We start from the raw sequence: 17485 nt of genomic DNA, 5'->3' as shown, positions 1-17485 counted from the left end.
TAAATTATTATATTTATTACTAAAGTTATTCACGAGACACCGACCAAAGTCCTCCAGCGAGTCATTCAAAATTGGTGTTACGAATGGCCGAATTACGGCGCAGTTGCGGCCAACATTTGAACCAACATTTGGGATTATCTTTAAAAAATAAATGTCATGAATGTTTCTTCACCAAAATAATAAAGATTGCCCAATCAATTTTGAATTTTCGTTGTTTTATTTCAATTTAAAATTCGATACTTCTAAATTGTTTACTCTTTAGAAGCGTGAACGCCATTACCTAGAAACTGTTAGACCAATTCAATTCTAATAAACTGCATTATATGGGCTTGCAATATTTATTTACAAAATATGAGCAATTTGGACTCAAACAAACTACGGGAATGCGCGAAGCGTTTTTCAGACTTCAAGTCCTAGTACAAAACAGTAAAGACGTCCGGGAAGATATTTTTACATGATTCATTAACTATGAAGATGCTTTTGATAAGGTACTACACATAAAACTATTTGGAATTTTAGGGCAAATGGGGATTGAGGAAAAAGAAATACGGTGCATTGCCAAATTGTATTGGGGCCAAACTGAGAACGTGAGACTAAAGAAGGATGTGACGAGTGATGTTGCAGTTAAGATGGGAGTTCCCAATGATGTGTTTTAGCAGCAATGCTCGCCAATTTATACTCGGAGAATATATTTGAAGAAACTTTGGATTCAATCAACTTAGGAATAAAAGCCAATTAATGACCTGAAGTATCTAGTTAAAGAAGTCAGCGAAAAAAAGCCTAAGATTAACACCCAAAAAACTTAATTCATGGTTGTTTTAAAAAGCTCTGAAATCATTAGAGTAGATGACAGTCCGATCCAAAGAGTATCGCGATTTAAGTACCAAGGATGTTGGCTTAGCGAAACATGGACAAATGAACGAGAAGTTTGCTGTCGGATTGAAGCAAAGAGGGATGCTTTCTTTAATTAAAGGAAAGTTCTTCCGAAGAAAGTGAAGAAAATTGTTATGGAGAATCGTTGAATTACAATTAGAGAAGTGGCTGAGGATGTCGGCATATCAGTTGGCTCGTGCCGCGCGATCTTTTCGGAAATTTTGGGCATGGAGCGTGGGTCAGCGTTCCAAAATTGCTGAATTTTGACTAAAAGCAGCATCGCACGAGCATCGCTCAGGAATTGTTGAATGACGTCAACGATGATCCAGATTTGCTCAAAAGGGTCATAACTGGTGACGAATCATGGGTGTATTACGACATCGAAACCAAAGCACAAAGGGAAACCAATCCGAATGGAAGAGTCCAGGAGAGCCAAGAGTTGATAGCAGAAAATCGCAAACAAACTAAACTAAAAAAAAAAATCGAAAGTCGAATGTACGTAGCACGCGAAATTTGAAGGCTACACCTTATTTTTTGAGCACACCTCGTATATACGATACAAAACAAATTTACTGATTTTATTACAAATACTGTTTAAATCATCGGGTGGTTATGACTGTCAATGACTTTTTGTATTCGATATGGCAGGGAATTGATAATCCTACGACAAGTTCTTTGATATTTTACCACAAATCCTTCTCATTTTTTAACGTTTCCTTCACGATTCGCATTTTTTAAATCTCACCAAAGGTTTTCAATGGGGTTAGGTTATTTTGTAAAAACCATTCACGTACTAAGATTGTGTAATGTTTTGGGTCATTTTCTTGCATGAAAAGCCACCGAAGTGGCATATTCTCCTCAGCAAATGGTAGCATCACTTTTGAAGTATGTCCTTGTAAAACCAATTTTTTTTTTATTGGTGATGAGATGAATAGGTCCTACTCCATACCAAGAGAAGCAACCCCAAATTATGTCGCCACCACCGTGCTTGACCGTTTTTTGTTTTTTGTGAACCGCGATGAGAACTCTTGTCGTTTGGAACGTCTTCAGGACATTTAGCCCAGCATAATTTCCAAATGAATTTATTTTTTTTGTTTCATCGCTCCAACGTATGTTATACCATCTTTTCATACTCTCTCGTCCACACCATGACTCTTGAGCTAAAGTTTTCCTCTTTCTTAAATTTGCTTGTTTCAACAAAAAGGTTTTGCTAGCTATTCTGCCTGGTAGGTTCATGTTATTCGACGCCGTATAGTTCTCGCTGGTACTACTTTGTTGGTTTCAGCTGCAATGGCCTTTGAAGACTTAAAAACATCCCTATTTGCAAGAGTCATAATTAAATTAACAATAGTCCAAGTCATTCTCTGTTTGATCGCACGTCATTCTGTGGATTTTTTGGGCTTTACGACATCAACAACAAAATAAATTTATACGATGTTTTTTTTTTTTTTGTTTCGAAGATTGACGACAAGCCTCCGGTCCTCAATTGTGCTTTGCTGCGCTCGACCCATCCTTGAAAGAAATTCATATTAATTTTTAGTTATTAAATGAACTGTCTAATGCGCTACTTGCGTTACATTCAATATTTTCGACGTAACACATTACCTACCGAGTGCACATATTTCGTCCCCTTGGTATTAAAATAGCCTATAAATTTTTTGATGTTTTGAGAAAATGAATTTCAAACTTTTTGTCGAAAGTAGCTCTCACTCAAATCTCGTTATGTCTGTAAATATTTATTATTTTTTGACTAACGTTTTGACCCACTTTGTGGAACTAGAATTTGACAAAATTTTGACCACATATAAAATCGACGATGGAGAATCCAAAAATTCAATAAAAAAATAATAGCACATAGGCTATTGTTATACTAAGGGGACGATTTGTGCTTTTCGTTCAACCTCACACAACTCCCGTGTGCATACATTCGATTGTGCCGATTACCGTTAATTTTAATTTCGAATCAAATAAAGTGAGATTCCTTTGTTTCGGCTAAAATTTTATAGCATTGCATTTTGCAGTTGTTCTTTTGTCACGTTTGTTCGTTCTTTGTCTAGAGTCTCTTACGACATCCCTAGTGGATTATCACATATTTCAAAATTTCTTTTCGCTTTGAGTGTATTAGGTCATAAATAAATACATAGATATGTATATATTTTTGTACTAAACTAACAAATGTAATTTTATTCAGCTCTATTCAAGCATTGCCAAAATACGTTCAGTTATACCAGCTGCTTCACCTATTCGCCACTTGCTAAAGCTTGGCGAAACGAAGAAACCTATTATTGTTATTTGGAAACTATCTATTCCAGGCAAGGTAAAACACTTGTTGAAAAACCGTTAGTGTACTTGCTTTAGTGCGTTTTACATTTTGTGTTTTTTTTTTTAATTTTGTTTATATTTTTGAACCCGCATATAAATTGAAACATGAATAAAATTGCATATATATTCAGAAGAGAACTTTGCGGATAGCCTTTCAGACATTTCAGGCGAACATGAAGAAAGTAACCCAAAGAATGAATGGTCTGATTATATTTTTCCCGCACCAATACAAAGAATTCTACTACAATTACCAGCTTCAAATGATTCTGAAGATGAAGCTGCCAATGGAAATTCTGATTGGTCAGAAACTGGTATGCTAAGATATAAACAGGATTTTCAAGATACTCCAGGGGTGAAAATATTGCCCGGAAATTCTGACAGCATTGAGGAAAAGTGGAATAATGATGGGATAATTATGAGATTAGTATGAAAAAATTATATTGCTGATAACTGGTCTACGAACCCTATTTTCCGCAAAATTGTGACCCATAATAGATTTCAGCAAATGCTGTCCTTTCTTCATTTCTCTGAATAAGGAAAATATAACTATCATTAGAGATAAATATAACCATCATAGAATCTACACCAAAATCACTCCTTACACCGAAACGCAGTATTTCACCACAATTTTTTGTTCCTATCGCCATCCCCTGTCTTCCCACGTACACGGTCCCACGAAAAGCGGTACATGCTCTTTTCGATTCTTTTGAACTTCGCCCAGAAACAGAGAAACTTTAGCGGTAGGTAAAATGCAAGAGTTATCCACAAAGTATATTCGTATTTTAGAGGCCATGCAAAATTACACTTTATGAAAATAACTGCATCTGTGCAACCAATAACGCGACTTAATCAGTTGTTGTTGTTGTTGTAGCAGCATAAACCATCCCCATACATATACTGGGAATGCTGCTGAAGTGACAGTCCTTGGCCGGATATAAATCCGGACCATTCCGGTTACGTAGAACCGACAGCCGTGGTTACACTCGTAACGTCAAATCTAAGAGTTTCGTACAATTGTTCTACGACGACGTTAGACTAACGGACAAGAATTAGAACGAGTAATAAAGAGGATTTAAAAGGAAACAAATAAAAAAGCTGCACGGGAACACGCTCATGCATTTGCTGTCCAGCAGCTTATATGTGTGCGTGTCGGGTGACACACGTACTTGCTTCGTGTCACACATACTTGTTGTCGGCTTTTGCATAATGAAAATCAAAAATTTTAGATATTAGCGTCATGCACCCGACACGCACACATATAAGCTGCTAGACAGCAAATGCATGAGCGTGTCGCGGAAGCATAAGTCCTATATTAACTAAACTATAAGTAAAAAGAAATTTTTGAAGTATATGTACTTTTATGTGACTTCCACAGATGTAAAGTTGTAACAACACGGCAGCAGTATGCCACTTTGTTGGAGCTAATAAAGGGGCAATCAATCATGTCATTGATACTGTAGTAGCCCTTCCGGTTGTAGTAAAGGAAGTTTTCTTTAGTGCAAGAAATAATTTTTATGTGCGTACCATCCACACACAAAATGATGCCAGGAAATCTATATTTTTGATAGAATTCCATCTTGCGTTGGCGTTTTTCATTGCTACTCATGTCGAGATTTACCCACTGAGAACATAATCGAGTTTGTAGTGACACCAATACGTCTTTTAGTACATAGCTAAATGTCGACTGCCAAGAAACGTCGAGATCTTTGCCAATTCCGTGATGATAGCCTCCCTCCGCAAGAATCCGTAAAACAGAGTATAGTTGGAGAACTGGACGTATGGACGACGACCTCACTGAGCTTGCGCTCCCTTCAATAAAACTCAAAACGTATGTAAATGCAGCTTTATTTGACAGGTAATTTTTTATAAACCTGTTTTAAACCGTATTTAAGTAAGCTTTTTCTTTAACAAAAAGGCGAGCACTTACATTGGTTCGTCCATATGTTGTTGTTGTTGTAGCAGCATAAACGTTCCCCATACTTACATACGGGGAATGCTGCTGAAGTAACAGTGCTTGGCCGGATATAAATCAGGGTCGTTTCGGTAACGTAGAACCGACTGTCGCATTTGAAAACTCAGCTAACTTGACAAAAAACTTAAAGACTATTTGCTAAATTGTCTTGCTTACATTGGAGTGAGCTGTTGTCGAAATATAAAATTTGACATTTGAGTTTGTCAGCACTTTTTTCGTGTTCACCTGGAGCCCACGATTTCAATTTTTTCGAATTCGTAGTGGACATTCGTATTCGAAAGATTTCTTCGACGGGTTCTATGATAGGGCTGCATATAATGGGTATTTGAAATTTACCATGAAGCGATGATGCCATTTGTAAAAACAACAAAATTTCAGTAATGGCCTTCAATTTTTCCGAGCGACACAAGCAAATCGATAGGTAAAAGCAACGTGCCTATTTGAATGGTCATATGTGTATACAGTTTTAACAAAAAATTGCCGATTGTTAATGGGATAATTTAATATACAGGGCCGTCGAGGTAAATCCGGAAAAAACTCGAAAGCTCTGGAGCTCTCTGAGTCGAGAGCAGGACAGAAGAGCTGCAATACTAGAGTCACTTCGCGCCGGAAAAAGCCCTAAAGAGATAATTGAGTGGTTTGGCTACAAAAAGACAGAACACTGGATGGACCGCGTGGCTGCTGGAAGAGAATATGTGTTTCAGCAGGAAGCCGCATCTACTCACAAGGCAAAGAAGACTCAGGCTTGGCTCCAGAACAACCTACCCTACCACTGGTCACCAGATTTTTGGCCACCTTCAAGCCCAGACTGCAATCCTCTTGATTATTACGTGTGGGGCACAGTTGAAGCAAAAGTTAACGCGAAGCCTCATAACACTAAGGACGCTCTGAAGACAACTATCGAGGAAGTGATGACCACAATGGACAAAGGGGAGGTAACTCGCGCATGTGGGCGCTTCAGGTCCACGTTGGAGCAGGTAATTGCACGAGATGGAGGTTACATTGAATAATTTTCAACTATGATATGTGTACTCCCATTATACAAAGTTAAGTGGAAATAAAATTATTTTTGAGTAAATATCCAATAGTTTTGTTTTTAAGTTCAACATTCCGGATTTACCTCGACGGCCCTGTACACCTGACTAACAATATTACCTGACTAATGTAATGAAAAATGAAAAATCCGGTATTTTATCAATTAACATCACTATTCAGAAAGCCGAAGTTTAACGGCGTTAAATAAAAGTTCACAGAAATTATTCATTTCCATTAGATTATTTCTCTTCACAAAAGTTTTATTTTGTATTTATATTCACGTATGCATGTTTCATTTGAATTGTACAGTTGTTTGCATTTACAATGCACTAAGATAGGATGTGAATATGAGAGCTGTTTGATATTAATTCCCAACGCTTAAATAGTAGCACTTAATACAAGTATCTACATACATAACTAGATCGTAGTAAATTTTCAACAAACCACAAACTAAATCCTAAATACTTGTGTGCTTAGTTTCAATCACGTCTTCATATTTTCAATGTATATACTACGTACAGTGTATAAACTTATATAGCTATGCATGTAAATTTACCTCATTCGCGTATATTTATTGAAATAGCGTGTTTCACTGACTATGTTTAAATTAATCACGTTCTGTGTGATTGTATAAATAAATTTTAACAAACAAAAGTATTTTTCTTAAAAATAAGGTAATCCAAATGTTGACGCCCATATCACTTTAGTTTGGAAACACATTAACTTTAAATATAATACTTGTGTTATGAAATAAATCCAATTAAATAATTTTTATAGAAAAAAGATTTCAGATGCAAATTTCTATTACTCTACTGATATCTACGAAAGTGCCAATATTTGCCGAGTAAAGAGAAATAAATAATAAACAAACTTGTTAATTGGAAATACTTGCACTAGCACTAGCACTTGTATTTGTTTTTTTTTTTTTTTTTGCTTTAAGGATATATTGTATCGAATAACGGTTAAGCGTTCATATATTAAACGAGCATATCGCGCATTTAATTATTTTTAAATTCAAAAATTCATCTTATTCGTTTATAATCTTACCAACCTCCAATTGTGATTATACTGTGTATTGAATAGTTTTTGTATTTCCTTGAGATGGTCTAAGTTATATAATTTGTTGTTTTATTTTATTTTATTTTTGCTTGTGTATCCTTGCCGACTACATATGACTACCATTCAAAGGGTAACTATGCATAAATTGCTTTAACACTATCTTTGTAAGCTAAATTAAACATTTCTACATGAAACGTTGGCGTTTACTGCTATAGTGGCAGATATCCATTTTATCATCGATGGGGCTGGCTGGACGTTTACAGTGACGGGCAATTTCGTTGGCTACAAATGCAAACAGTTCCGGCCCACTGAAATTAAACAAGACAACACAACACTTATGAATAATAAAGTCACAATTCCAATGCTAATAACTCCTTACCGTGGCCGCAAGACAAGTGCTTCTTTAAATGTGTGTAAATCATTTGTTGGCTCATTAGTAGTACCGCCGATTGCTTGATGATGATGCTGATGGTGGTGTGAGGAGGAGTACATATGAGGCGATGAATGATGTGAAGCGTTTGTGCTAAACACAGCACTGTTGTTTGAGTGGGTGTGCGAATGTTCTGGCTTTGGTGAACTGTAGAAAAGGGCAAAGAGAATGGCAAAATTTGTAAAGTTCATGCATTGATATTTGTTATGGTGTGTGCGTGTTTTGTTTTTAGATTTTATTGGTTTTTTTTTTTTTAATTTCGCCACTTAAGCGGCGACTCACCGACGATTAGTGTTTGTTAGCGGTTTGCCAGCTAAGTAAGATAAAAGGTCCTCGCGACGTATCATCCGACGTTTTTTACTCCTTGCCCAGTCTGCCAATTCTCGTGTTCGCCGCTGATAGCCGCACTGTACAGCTGTCTCACTGGTACGTTTGACACCATCGCATGCTTCTGTTATGTGCATAGAATGAGAATTGGAAGTTAATTACACGTTACGTTTTAAGGACTCAATTTATATAGTATAAATTATATTCATATACATATACAAGATGTTATCCAAAGTAAACACGCCTTTTTAAAAATTTTCTGGTGAAACCACCATATTTTGTAGAGATCATACCTTCAAAAAAATCGCTGACGGTCCAACTTTGTTAAAACTGAATTGGAAAAATTAAAAGTGTAAACAAATCTGGTTTCTTGATTAACAATTTTGCTAGATTTTTAACCAAAAATTTGATTTTAACTGCAAATGTCCCCCATAATCGCTTGTTTTGGTAAGGAAAACTGAGTTTACCGATGAAAAGAAACCGTTTTATGAACGTAGAAGCCATTCAAACGAACATATCCGCCAACGATTTAAAATGCCCATTTGCTCAAATACTTTTTGATCATGCAAATCATAGTACTGAATCGAATTTGAGTAAGGAAATAGTTTGTCGAAAGTCACCTTTTTACTCTTTTTATTTAAAAAAAAAGTCCTGGCCGCTTTGCAACTTCACTTGCATACGTACGTGTTAAATATATATTTTTCACCTTTGTAAAGTGTTGTTACAGTACCCGCAGCTGTTTGAAATGGAAGCCATAATGCGCCTGTATCGGGATAGGTATTCGACGAACGCTCTGAAAATTAAAGACAAAAGTAAAGAAATTTCATATAGCTGAAATTTAATTCATGTTTGATTATAAAGTGAATAAAAACGTACAGTAATCAATTTATATAGGTATAATAGAAGAGTTCTTGGTTTTAATCTATTTTATTTATTTTAGTATAATTTTTTGTTTCTTAAATAAAATTTTAAAGTAATTACTAAAAATGGGACGTGGAAAACATTGCACGCCGGAGAAAGCGCTCTTATATACCGTATGAGTCAAAACGGAATAATCTATGCAAAAATAGCTGAAATGATGATGTGCTCTAGGAAAATGGTTTATAATGCTCTTAATTTAGTTAAGCAAAAAAAAGAGGTTGTCTGTAAAGTCGGTTTACTGACGATAGTTTAACGTGACAACGTCATAAGAAAATTTTAATTTTATTTGTTTGATAGATATTTTGTATAGATATAGAGGAGGAGGTAAATGGAATTTCACACAAACGTGAAAAATTACGAAACATTTATCAAATTCATGAAAGATATCTTCAATTTCGATTGTGCATCAGACGTTAATAAGTCAACAACACTAAGAGGCATCATCATCGATTTGACTTTCTCAAGACACATTACACTTGAAACACTCCCTTTCATTTCCCATTTTTCCTATCATCGTTTATTCTCAACAGAGAATTGGTTCATTACCATGCACACAGGAAGAAGGCATATGCAAATACAAGTATGTGAATTTATATACAAATGAGCATATACATACATATATATGCTCACTCAAGTAGGACAGAGCCAGATGTCGAACGTTGTCGAACGCGGGGGCCGATTGTGCTCTTTGTCGTTCGTTCCGCGCTTTCGCTTGCAGTTCAAGCACATTTGCTTGCGTACGGAATAGATTCGTATATTTGACTTGTCCATATGATTTGTATGCATCTTTACATATAGATTTGTTCTTTTTGAAAATTGTGCGAAATTGCATATGTATATGCATGTTTATATACATATATTAGTATACAACATATCTTATAAGATATATGGTAAATATTACTATACATTTTTTCCTCGATATATAATAAAAAAAATTAATAATAATAACATTAAAACAACAGGTATTATTAACAAACTTGGTTTTATTTTAAATTCTTCAAGTAAATCAAATTAATAATAATCAATAAGAAGGCATATGCAAATACAAATACGTGAATTTATATATGTACATATGCGCATATACATACATATATACGCTCACTTAAATAGGAGAGAGCAAGATGTCGAACGTTGCCGTTCGTTTGCTTTGTTCGTTCCGCGCTTTCGCTTGCAGTTCATTCAAGGTAACGGCAACGAGCAAGGTAACGACAAATACGACGCTATAATACGCAAGAGCAAAGCAGCTCCTTTTAAGTTGGTACGGCAAATAATGCTTGAAATAAACCGAGAATCTGGTCTACAGGTGTCCAGTAAGCTTGTAGGAAGGCGACTTAACGAAGCCCAGCTGTTTGGCCGCATAAGTAGAAAAAAAAACCACTCCTCTCAAGAAGACATATCAAACACCGACATGCCTTTGCAAAAGCTTACAAAGAGAAATCTATTCAGTTTTGGAAAAACGTACTTTGGACTGACGAAACCAAAATAAATAGGATGGGACCAGATGAGAAAACTATTGTACGTCGTCCAAAAAATCAAGCCCTAAATCCTAGGTTCACAAAAATGACGATTAAACACGGCAGCGGAAGCATCATGGTTTGGGGAGCTTTTTCCTGGCATGGTGTTGGGCCGATTGCTCGCGTGGTTGGCAAAATGGATAGTTTTCAGTATCTGGATATACTCCAAAATAAAATGGAGCAAATTTTTGTTTGAGTTTATGCCATCAAATTGGACATTTATGCAGGACAATGATCCAAAGCATGCTGCAAATACAGTGAAACAATGGCTCAGAAGAGAAAAAATTAATGTACTGGATTGCCCGGCGCAGAGCCCTGATCTCAATCCAATATAAAATTTGTGGAATGACGTTAAGCTCAAAATCGCTAACAAAAATTTTAAAAATGTTGATGATTTGTAGGCCGCTGTTGAGGAGGCTTGGTACTCGATTCCAAAGGAAAAATGCCACAAGCTTGTAGAAAGCATGGAGCGACGGCTTGAAGAAGTAATCAAAAACGGTGGAAATAGTACAAAATACTAATCTGGTAAAACAATATTATTACTTAACTATCGGATTTGTTTACTATTTTTGTTTTTATTTGGAATTTTTTAGGATGTGCTGTTTATGTGTCCAGGAGGTTTCGTGAGTTATCAACGTTCTCGTAAATTAAATCAGAACTGAAATCCTTTTTGAGCACTTTTTTGTTTTAAAGTGGAAGTAAATAGGTTTTTTATTTTTTACAAAATATCAAATGACGTAGTGCTAAATAGAATGCAACCCACTAGGAACATGCTTACGGACATAAAAAGGAGAAAAGTCGCTTATTTCGGACACATAACAAGGGGTGACAAGTACGATATTTTAAAACTGCTGATGCAAGGAAAAATTGAAGGACAAAGAGGAATTGGTTGGAAGAAAATGGCATGGCTAGACAACATCGAAGAGTGGACAGGCCTCAAAACAATCGGCGAACTAACAGCAGCAACGAAAAACAGACAAAAATATAATGACATCATTAATAATATGACCTAACAACCGTACGACTAAGATCATAATGACGTTTGTTTGTAATCGCGAACATCCAGCATGGATACGCCGATTAAGAAAAAAATTTTTTATGTGCCTTTTTTCCCAATAAAAAATAATTATTTAAAAACATATTCAACTCTGGGCCTTTAAAAGTCTAAATGTGCTATTTATATGACCATGGCTGTATGTTGCATAAATGGGAGCGCTTTCCAATTGGCTACTCAGTAACTATGCTCAGCTACTACGCGTAAACAAAGAACCTGTGAATGCCACAAAATCACTTTATATAACAGAAATTTTGCATATACCTATAGGCAAACGTATATCAATTTGGTTACAAAGATAAGGATTTCTATCGACACATTTCTGTTAAACATATGGGTAAGACTCCGTCAGAAAATATGAGATTTGCAAGTGGTCTTTCGATTTCTTTGAAACTTTGGGAAATATTAGTTCTAGGTAAGATACATTCGAGCCTAAAAGGATTTTGAAAAATTTTCAAAATTGAGTCATCTACGCCATGTTGAAAATCGGGACCGTGTTTTTTTCAAAAATCAATATTTCTTGAACCGTTGGATGGATTTCAATGCAATTTACAGACAATATAGAAACAAATAAGTAGTTTAAATTAGTATTATATTAAAAAAAAAATTTCGAAATTTTGACCAAAAAAAAGTCAAAAAATTTTTTTGAATCAATTTTTAGTTGATTTGGCCAGTTTTTTAGATTTTCTGTTATACACGTAACGATTCCTTATGATTTAACCTTTATTTTGAAAAAAAAAATTTTATGGTGTCTATAATAGTTCTCGAGATATTGCGATTTTAGTGGAAGCGCGCACGCACGGTTTAGGTAACAGGTGTGCAATGCGCGCTGCGTTATGTGTTCCTGTATGAAGTGACTGGAGCAGACTGTTGCAGGTCTGTGAGCGTTTTTCTACTCCCGCGCTGCGTAACCGCGAACTTCACGGTGCGCGCTTCCACTAAAATCGCAATATCTCGAGAACTATTATAGACACCATAAAATTTTTTTTTTCAAAATAAAGGTGAAATCATATATGTAATTCGAGGAAAAACTTATATTTTCCACAAGAGAATTTGTTTGCATTTTAAATTTTAATTATATAAATTGAGTGTGGGATAATTTTTTGAATTTAGTCTCAAAATCAACCACAGTAGTCCACACTACTTCCTATATTTTACGACTGGGATTTCTATTTATCTATGCAAAAACGCTTATCATGTTCTACAAAACCTCATAACTGACACCTGTGTTCTAAAAATGGAATTTGCCCACCGGAAGCAGTATCAAAAAACAGACAAAAAGAAAAAAGAAAAGAAATAAGTTTGTTTTATAAAAGAGATACTCGTTTTGACATAAGACAGGCTTTACTCTCCCGTGTAAAATTTGTCTAGCCTTACAAACGCCATTTTGCATGATAAACGACGCTATGTATTTATATGAAATATTGAAATATCAAATTCCTTTAGGCTCAGCATTAAAGGTAAGTAAGGTGTAAGAAAAATGGCATTTTAATGACCTCTACATATCCATCGACCTTCGTGTAGTCCTCTCACCACATTACAATATCCAAATGAAAGACGTAGAAGATAAGCAAAAGAAAACATAGAAAAGCGCACACATACACAGGCTCAAACACAATGACTCGTAAAATCAAATTTTCCAGATACCTACTAGTGCACATTAAACAAATGAAAAACAACCCTATTATATTAGGTGCAGGAATTGTGCATTTGGAATGGTGTTGAAACGTTCGACGACCCTTCAAACAGCTGTTTTTGAAGAGAAGGTAAATTTAACTCAGCTTTATACGTACGAGTACATAAATAAATAGTACTAGAAACCTTAAAATTTGTAGTTCCACAGACATATGTTTTTATATACCTATAGTACGCACATATTTACACACGTGTTCAAAATAATAGCAGCACGTCATATTGCAAAGTTTTGACTAGATTTTTTGTTTTTTATAAAAATATATTTCATACAACAACAAACCCCATATAACTGATTCCAGTTTTTTCTAAGAATTTTAATTAAATTAACACTCTTATTGAAAATTTTTTGAGTTTTTTTAATATTGTACAAAGTTTGAAACGTTTAGTTATAGGGTTTTTAGTTACTGTGTAAACCACATACATACATATACGTACATATTTAAAAATATTAAATAAATAGTTAGAACTTCGCAATATGTCGCGCTATTAATGGATAGAAAAATGGAAAAAAAATTATAAAATGAAATGACAAATAGATAAATTTGTCTAATCGGCCTAAAAGGTGACAAATTAAGGACTCGTTCCCACAACAGTCGGTTCTACGCCCGGAACGTCCCAGATTTATATCCGGCCTAGGACTGTCACTTCAGCAGCATTCCCAGTATATGTATGGGGATTGTTTATGCTGCTACGACGACAACAACAACAACAACAACAACAAATTAAGGACTATATACACATAGAGCATATGTAGCGTTAATATAGATTGGGATGGGCAAGAAATATGCTTCTAAGTGGCTTATCGGCTGTTCGTCTGACGCGTGTTAGCTCGATCCCTAAGCATATGAAATATTAGAAATGATTCGTCCTTTTCCAGAAAGTAGTACCTTATTGCAGGGATAGCCCTTGACTGGGTATAAATCGAGACAACTTCGGTAACCGACAGTCTATGGAACAGAATAAAACTGTAGAACAACATCAATATATGTATTTTTACATTTTTGTTATACGAGTAGGTTTTGTAATTCACTTCCGAGTGAGTTTCAATGCAATTGGCACAAAATTTCAATGAAATTCAGTCTTCGGTGAATTCTAAATCTTGCCCACATAAAATATATTATGCCTTTTAGTCCTATGAAAAATAGTATATGTATTCTCAATTATATGCACTTAATCGACGTTATTTAAAAAATGCAAAGCGAGAACAATGGAGTAATAAAGAAGAATAATTACTTGTTTCAGCTAGAGACTATTTTATATAGATAAGAATTTGTATATTAAGAAAATAGGTGCAAAGACACAAACAGCAAAATTTACGAAATTTACAATATGCACAGAATGCATTGCACAATTTCGAATATGAAGAATCCAAACAATGTTAAACTTAAAATCTGTAATTATATATTATCATTATTTTTAACGCAATAACGCACTATCAAACTGACCCCATGGCAGCCTTTCCACGTTACCAGAACGACCCGGACATATACCCGGTTAAGCACTATGACGGACTAAAGCAGTATTGCCTCCTATTAAGAGCAAATCTTTTTTGTTAATAATAACTATAAAATTAATAATTAGTAATCGATCATAGTACACAGGAAGGTACTTTAATTGCAGTTACGCATAGCTGATACCCGAAATATGAAAATCGTGCACTTTTACACAAAAAAGGTCCTCAAATATGAATTATTACAAATATATGTGAAATACGATAGAGGTTTCAGCTGCAAATCTTTTTATCTATGCATGCAAATATGAGAAGAAGGAACAGTCATGTCATCAAAATTTGTTTGACATACACCTAAAAATAAACTATTCAATCACCTTTCATAAAGGTCACTTAAGCACAGAATTTAGTAATCTAAGCTTTCATCCACACTTTGCTATCCGTACAGCAACATACCTATGTACCATATTTATAAGGGCAATATGAATATACGTGGTTAATATTTATATACATTTCGGATGGCATATACATACATTCAGGCATTTTATTGCTAAATGTTATATGTATTTTAATAATCATATAAATGCTTAAGATTGCATATAAATGCAACAAATGCATTAATTAATGTGATTTTAACTCACCTCTATAAAGATGTGCTACTGCCGTAGCCGAATCCTGAAATGCACCCCAAACATTACTCAAAGCGGTATCCCGATGCCGTACATAGTCGCGTTCGTGCTCGTCGTTTTGGGCGTTGATCTCCCGATGACATTGCTCTTCCAGCCAACTTTCTTCACTGCAATCTTGTTGCATTTTCCACAAGTATATCTTCTCTCTGTTCTTTAAGGTCTTACTCCTGCTCCTTTTATCTTACAAACGAATTTTTACTACAGGGGCAGCGCATAGAATTGTTGAAGACGACTCAATTTAATTTAATAACCGCACGACTTTAACTAGTAACTAAAAACATATACAATAATTATATAGGAAATTACACAATTTTATTCATTTTCCAAAGTTCCTCTTACACTGTACTATTGTTGCTAATGCTGCTACTGCTGTCTATTGTCAGTCTCGATGCGCGTGAAATATAACTCGATGATGAATATATTTTGTCGTCTTTTCGTTTGCTGCTATTTTTTGAATCTGCTTACTTCATACAACAGGCAAGTCAAAACCGAACCATGTCTCCCGATTTCTGCGATTGCCTATTATTCATATACATATGTTTTTATTGTTGTTTTCAAACATAGGGTGGTTCCGTGCTGCGACTGTTTAATACAAAAAAAATCAGCAGTTCTGAATAAAGAGCAAAAAACCTGTCCTAAATATCTCCACTTATCTAAATCACTTTTCACGGAATCAAATAAAATCTTATTTAACTGAATTTCAAATATAAGAATTACCTAAAACGAAGTATAACTCACAAATCAAGAAAAAAAACTTCTATTCCTCTTTGCTTTGAGTAGCAGTTATGATTTATTCTTTCTTCAGTTCGCAGCAACTACTTTTGCTTTTATTCTGAGCGTCTTATATATTCCTTCACTTAACTTTGTGCCCACTTCCACTGCTGATATGTTCCAGTGGCTATTTTCTGTTCCTAATCTTTAAAAAATATCATTTAGTAACGCCATAATTAGTGATTTTAAAATATATAAGTAAATAACTTGGTGGAAAATTAACTTTTTGCGAACTAGTAGTATGTCTTACAAATTGTCAAAATCCAATGGCCTTTGTCGCAACGAAGTGGAGAAAGAAGAAGAGGCTACATGGTTGCTTCGAAAAGGTTCAGAAACATAAAATTTTGCTTTAATGGTTATGAACCCGGACGACAGTAGAGGTATACGAATTCTTGCACATGAACCACGGTTGAAGAGATAAGGATACGAGAAATTTCGTATGTACAAAAGAAGCGAACGAGCAACTAATAGTTGCAACGTCATCCGTACCTTCCATTCTTGCGTTTGTTTGTGTTCTGTTGAAAGTTGAACAAAAATTTAATAAAATATTAATTAATTATTAATGATGCTTCAAATTAATAAATTATATTCAATAAATGTAATTCAGTGTTCTTTAATCCATTTAAATAATGTAAAGCTATTCCCGGTTTAAAATTAAGCGAGCGGAGTCTCTTAAATTTCTCTTACGTAAACAGCGGTTGCACATTCAAAACAAACTAACAAATCCTATAAAATATCGCTATTAATTTCAGAATTTCTTTATTAAATTAATTGTCTGGTACATTTCTTTTTAATTTCGCATTTGGCGTACACTCGCTGTTTGCAGTTACAGTTATAATATTATATATCGAAGGTTTTCATCATTGACGCTGTGGGTTTTGATAAATCACCTTCGGTAAGGTGCACTACTCACGTCAAGCAAATTCTCTCCATTCCTGATGTTGAAAATCTGATAGGAAACCATCGTGCTCCAAGTATTACAATTCAGACAGCTGTGGAAATATAATCATTTGGAATTTTTCGACAATTATCAATTTGTCCAAAAATGGAACAACAAAATTATTTGATAAAATTCATTTTTGTCCCGCTTTTGTGCTTAAAATTAAGCTAATTGAGGTATTGAAATAATTTCAATGTTTAGCTAGATATATTGCTGAAAATATGAAGGGTACAGTGCAATTAGTGTTCAAGTTGTGTAATATAGAAATTTGAATGAGTGATGCCAAATATCAATTTTACTTAATTGTTTTTTTGTTTTTGTATTATAAATATTGGGGCCAAAACGCGTCAATTGTTACCTATATGGAATATTTTTAGTGCATTTTGGAAACCGGGCTGTAACTTTATCCTTCTATATCATTTATTTCGTTCAT

General features: G+C 34.7%; 2 protein-coding genes across 2 annotated transcripts; one reads left to right on the top strand and one right to left on the bottom strand.

The window, feature by feature from the left end:
- Window positions 1–5345: 5345 nt before the first annotated feature.
- On the top strand, window positions 5346–6214 carry LOC128856410 (uncharacterized). The gene is made up of 2 exons (XM_054091708.1): window positions 5346–5588; window positions 5679–6214. The coding sequence occupies exons 1-2, from the start codon at window positions 5548–5550 to the stop codon at window positions 6175–6177; spliced, it is 540 nt and encodes a 179-aa protein (XP_053947683.1). The 5' UTR covers window positions 5346–5547; the 3' UTR covers window positions 6178–6214.
- A 226-nt stretch (window positions 6215–6440) lies between these two features.
- Window positions 6441–16356, bottom strand: LOC128857875 (HUWE1-associated protein modifying stress responses). Its single transcript, XM_054093678.1, has 7 exons — window positions 16059–16356; window positions 15681–15923; window positions 15294–15612; window positions 8725–8811; window positions 7974–8142; window positions 7641–7838; window positions 6441–7569 (listed from the first exon to the last, which is right to left on the bottom strand). Exons 3-7 carry the CDS (start codon window positions 15463–15465, stop codon window positions 7446–7448), a joined length of 750 nt encoding a protein of 249 aa, XP_053949653.1. The 5' UTR covers window positions 15466–15612; window positions 15681–15923; window positions 16059–16356; the 3' UTR covers window positions 6441–7445.
- Window positions 16357–17485: the final 1129 nt, after the last annotated feature.

Source organism: Anastrepha ludens, chromosome 3, assembly GCF_028408465.1.
Source record: "Anastrepha ludens isolate Willacy chromosome 3, idAnaLude1.1, whole genome shotgun sequence".
NCBI classification, from domain to species: Eukaryota; Metazoa; Arthropoda; class Insecta; order Diptera; family Tephritidae; genus Anastrepha; species Anastrepha ludens.
Note: the sequence above shows the minus strand (reverse complement) of the source record. Positions and strands in the feature narration are given on the sequence as shown.

Bases quoted from the DNA above. Each gene is read 5' to 3' on its own strand.
- LOC128856410 (XM_054091708.1), top strand. From the start codon at position 5,548: ATGGCCTTCAATTTTTCCGAGCGACACAAGCAAATCGATAG. The intron at 5,589-5,678 runs GTAAAAGCAACG...TTTAATATACAG, and splicing joins CGACACAAGCAAATCGATAG to GGCCGTCGAGGTAAATCCGG.
- LOC128857875 (XM_054093678.1), bottom strand. From the start codon at position 15,465: ATGCAACAAGATTGCAGTGAAGAAAGTTGGCTGGAAGAGCAATGTCAT. The intron at 8,812-15,293 runs GTGAGTTAAAAT...TTTAATTTTCAG, and splicing joins AGTAGCACATCTTTATAGAG to AGCGTTCGTCGAATACCTAT. The intron at 7,570-7,640 runs GTAAGGAGTTAT...GTTTAATTTCAG, and splicing joins GCACTTGTCTTGCGGCCACG to TGGGCCGGAACTGTTTGCAT.